This window comes from Pyxicephalus adspersus, chromosome 12 (genome assembly GCF_032062135.1).
Source record: "Pyxicephalus adspersus chromosome 12, UCB_Pads_2.0, whole genome shotgun sequence".
NCBI lineage: Eukaryota > Metazoa > Chordata > Amphibia > Anura > Pyxicephalidae > Pyxicephalus > Pyxicephalus adspersus.
The window spans coordinates 44,990,247-44,995,562 of NC_092869.1; the positions used below are offsets into that span (position 1 = coordinate 44,990,247).

The following is a 5,316-nucleotide window of genomic DNA, read 5'->3' on the forward strand; positions in this document are numbered from 1 at the left end:
TGGTTTTTGCAAAGCATGGGTAATCTGTTGTTTTAAAATTGAAATGCTCTGTAAGTGGATTTATGCCTAGGGACATACAGAGGTATATAGTGAGTACCGCTGCACCATTAAAGGGCCGGCGCTTAGTAAATTACCCTGTTAATAAGAGATGATGCTGAGTCCTTTCCTGACACATTACTTATGTGCCTTGTGCTGTCACTGGGAATAACTCTCCATGTTTGATGTGGAAGTGAAGTCTTGTAGCAAACATTACAATTATCATTGCATCCAAATCTGCCTGCCAACAAACCCTCAGGAGTTTTAGCAGAGACGCTTCTACTGTCTGGGCTCCTTGGATGAATCATCGGAGAGGAAAATAAGTGGGTGAGGTTTATCGCTCGGACTGACAACCCCTGCACTGAGCCCAATTTCTATTAGGAAGAACCTCCAGCAGGTAAAGGTGTGACATCTGCAGAAATGCTACAGATCTGGTCAGGGTCCTGGGTTGGATCTTTCTGCAAGCTAACTCTTCTACAGGTCAACTAGGACTGAGATTAAGGAGTACCTGTCAGTAACTCTATGTATAAAATCCCGGCATGTCACACCAATAGTATAATTTATCACAAAACCTCCAACTTTTACCAAACTTTCATAAGATTCACCAAACTCCATCCTGCACACCTTTTGCTCTTTCATCAACATTTTTCCAAATATTTTTCTATTCACCAATAGGCAATGCAATTTACTCTTCCGCAGATTATGCAGAGATTTCTATTTTGTATCACCACTCATGAACTCTCAGTCTCCATATTAAACCTCACCACATTTAGATTGTAAGCTCATGTGGCCAGGACCCTTTGTTTCATTGAGTATATCTCTTTGAGTTGTAAGCTCGTAATAATAAAATGATGGTAAATGGTTAAATGCAAATTATTGATATTCACAGAAAATTGATATTCCCATTCCAACACTACCACTGAAGAAGCAGGATATTATTTGTGAAACGTGTTGAGTGAAAGTGGAAAATAAAAAGAAATACATAATGATAACAAACAAAAACTGAATTATACTGCTGGATTGTAAAATAACTTGGTTTAATCATATCCACATGTTAGTGTAGAAAAAAAATCTTTTACTGGAATAAATTATTTTTAACTTTTAATTGTTAAGTTTTGCATCAATGCCTTAAAAGTCCTTGAGGTTCTAATTTTGAGAAGATATTTTATACATACTGTTTAAGTTGTAGATACTTGGGATATGCACTTAAGGGGCCACTATAGCATATATTAAAAAAATGAGTTCAATTTATTTATACAGCAACTGATCAGATTCTACTTATCATAGACTTTGCATAAGAACAATACCCGAAGAGACATTACCGAATCCTCTGCACCACCCAGATCCCTGGGATTTACAGACAACTACAAAAAAACTCCATATATTGAACAGTTCAGATGCCTTGGTTATAACTACCCCCTATGGCAGCACTCTAACCCTCTACAGTCCATTCAGATTGGAGGGGATCAGATTTGACCGGTTGTTGTCACTCAGGATTGATGTTCACAACAAAGAACATTACAGAATAAACCCAATCAGGTGCAAACCACCATCACACCAGCCTATGACCTAGCACTAGGTGTGAGTTTGGTAAAGACGTTGGGTTGTGTGGTTCTGGCACGTATGGTTCTATGGGTTCTGTAAAGTGCTGCATAATACATCAGCTCTGTAAAACCAAACCCCATCCTCTGAAGGTTTCAGCTGTGCGGCCCCGGCCAACATACAGAAACCCAACTGGCATACACAGAGAAGACTTCATAAATGCGGAAATGAACTTCCACCCTCCCCGTGCTGCAGAATCCGTCCACACCTCCAACGCTGCTCACTACAGGCGAAAAACAATGATCTCATATGCGGCCAGCCGGCGCACACACAGCCATACGGGAGAGTGGCGGAGGAGAAGACGTGAGCCCCAGACGGGTCACCACAGGTCGGAGCTGCTGATACACCTCCACCTGTGTGTGCTAAGGTTCCCCTCAGTCATGGCATGCCTAGTGCTCCAATAACCCGGACTGGTTCTAAACTCAATGATTTATTAAAGCTCTCCAAGGCTGGAGGAGATCCACCTTCATCAGTGATCCAGTCATTAGCTATTTAATAGCAAATGTTTTCAATCCTGAACCAGATCTATTCCAGGTTTGCTGGATCACCCAGGTTTAATAAATCAGACCCTATGTTAGAGGCTGGACCCCACCTTACTTACCGACCCCCCCACCTTTCTTTTCCTATTTACTGAACATTTTGGGTCACAGAGTATAACCCTGTGTTTTGTATATATATATAAGATCCATATATAAAATATTGCTAATTCTGCCAGAGTTCCAGTGTCCTTGTTACGTCCGGTGCACTGAACCGAGATGTAGAAACAAGCTTTCTTATCTATCTTCTATAAACTACAAACCCCTCTGTATTGGAGGTGAGGAGTGCAGTAGGTGTAGTCCTAATTAGGAGAGCAGCTCAGAGTGACAACGCTTCCCCTTCATTGAAACAATACAGCGAGCATTGTCAGGCCAGGACAGGAAGTGAGTTACTGGCAGGTGAAAGCAAGAGGAAACATATGCAGCCCCAACATCTGATAAGCTGCAATATATCACATTTTCGGGTTCAGAGAAAAAAAAGCATCCTTGGGTTAAAACATTGTTCTATGCTATAGAAAAAAAGAAACCCCTAATGTAAATATAGTGTGGACTCAATGGGCCACCTCTCCAATAGGTAGCACAGTCTGCACTGATAACAAACTAAGTTCATATTAATATAATACCTGCATTCTGATTGGTTGGTGGAGGTGACTGCTGCCTGCATGGCCTCATAGTGAACTTTACTCCTTATTTATTTACATGGACAGAACTTGTTCTTCTCTCTCCTGAACTTCTATCAGCACACAATGCAAAATATTCATTACTCCATGTAAATGGTGAAATATTCTCAATATATTCAAATCAGATCCATTGTTCACCTATCACACAAATATGTACACAGTCCAAGATGACATCATTAGTGCATTGCATGGAAGCCGCATTGTTTGTATCAGACATAGGTGAGGTCCACACACACAGACACACACAGACACACACACAGAGAGACACACATACACACAGACACACACACACATACACACAGACAGATACACACAAACACACAGAAAGACACATACACACAGATAGACACACACACAGACAGAATGACACACAGATAGACACACACACAGACATACACACACACAGCTACCAAACCCACAGACACACACACAGACAGACACACAGACACACACACACAGACACACGCACACAAACACAGATACCAAACCCACAGACACACACACACACACACAGACAGACACAATAAACTATCCAAGAATCTCTGATCTGCACAACATCACAGCCCAGCCAGGTGACAGCTGTTGTGACAGGTCCTCTTTAAGGTAAAGGGCCATCTGAGGTTCCGCTGACAGCACAGAGGCGCCCATTGCACCCAACCTGATGTAAGATTACTGAAGGTCCCTATGGCTATTTAGTGATATTTCTTGTAGAATTTCAAATGTTAATGAAGAATTAATAAATTACATATAGAGATTCATAGTTTACAAATGACTAAATTACAAAAAAAAAAAACAATAAGTGCCAAAGCTCCGCTATCAGAGTACAGACACAGGAACCCAACTGAAGAGCTTACAATCTAATACATGAGTGGTCACATGTCATTGGTGTATTGATACAATGTTGCAACCAGCAGGTTAAAGCAAACATAAATGTTACAATCTGACAATGTCACACTCATTCTCTCCCTGTCACCCCAATACATTAGGGTTGAGTTACTAAAGGAGTTGAGAATCTTTACTCAATACATTGTAGCTGTGGTCACTCTGAGCACCCAATCACACACAGATAAAACAGACATGAATTTGCTTTTCATATGATTGGATAATGGAAGTGAACATTCACTATCAATTGCTTTAAAACAAATGTGTGAATATACATTGTGGGCTCACCCTAAGAATTCCAATTGTCCTCATGTATTGCCCACCCTTACACTATTATATTGAACGCTTTCATTGGATCCAATGACCATTTTCTACAACCTGGTCCAATTTTTTCACACACATGAAGATGTCTGCAGAATCTGAGCCAACCTTCAGTAAGGTGAGTGGAGATGAGGAAGTTGGGGATGGAGGGAAGTTTTGCTCAGCAGATGGCCTCCTCCATGCATTTTAATATGCTGGGGATAAGAGTGCTGCAGAGCTATTGAAATGTTAATAGCACAAGACTAAAATCTGGGAATCCCCCTGGATTGCACCCCATCCCCTTCACCCTCAGCTGCAGCTGGCACACACTGGGCATCACCCAAACAAGAGACCTGAAGCCACCCACACAATACAGAGCAGACAGCAATGCCAGCCCTGCAGCCACACACCATCATGCCAGGCACTGCACCCACCTTGTGGATCCCAGTTCACCTGCTTCCTGCTTCCTTCTATTGGGAATTTCATGTCTCCAGTGAGTGTGCAGCACAGACAGTAATGTTGCAACAGCCTGGGATCTGGGCTGGATGGCAGACACAGGGGATAATGATGAGAAAGGTGGTCCTATGATAAGATGCTCTCAGCTGTAGGCTGCACCCCTTCTGGATTGGAGCAATGCAGCATTACTAATATGACTCCATCCACAGCCATGCAGGGTGGAGAGGCAAGGCAGCTGGGCACTGAGACAATGCATTATGGTAATAGATGAGCAGAAGCAGCTCACGTCATGCCTGCTGCTGCTGGGTGACTGCAATGAGGAGACACCTTCCCATGGAGGAGGAGGTGGGCACTGCAGCCTGGTACTTACTGGCTGGCACAGGATGAGGCGCTCCTGGCTGCTGCATGCGGGAGATTCGCTTGGATGGCTCTCAGCACATGGCAGGAACATGGGAAGACTCTGCTCAGGAGGGTGGCTGGCTCCTCACCATACATATTCAAATGTCGCCAACACAAAGGGAGCCCCGCACAATGGCAGAGCTGCCAGCTTCACCTGCCCTACCACCGGCTGTACACCCAGGAACGCTGCAGGCAAAGATGGGCAGAGCCGGAGTCCCAGGTGTCTGCCCAGGTAAACAGCCGGCTCGCTCCTGCCCCCCTCTGTTATTCCGACAGCCATGTGGAGGACCGGGGAGTGTGCCATGAGATGCCCCTCCCTGGGTGTAATCTATAGGGGGCTCAGAATAACAATGACAGGGCCTCTTTGTCTTGTAAAATAAACAGCAACCTACAAAGAAAAGACTGACTACCTCTAATCTGTGTGC

General features: G+C 43.7%; 1 protein-coding gene across 1 annotated transcript in view; it reads right to left on the reverse strand.

Annotated features, from left to right (window-relative positions):
- Positions 1-4,731, reverse strand: part of KCNK10 (potassium two pore domain channel subfamily K member 10) — a 65,567-nt gene extending 60,836 nt beyond the window's left edge. Inside the window, exon 1 of the mRNA XM_072428360.1 lies at positions 4,471-4,731. Within this exon, the coding sequence (XP_072284461.1) occupies positions 4,471-4,522 (52 nt within the window). The 5' untranslated portion in view covers positions 4,523-4,731. The remainder of the gene's footprint in view (positions 1-4,470) is intronic.
- Positions 4,732-5,316: the final 585 nt, after the last annotated feature.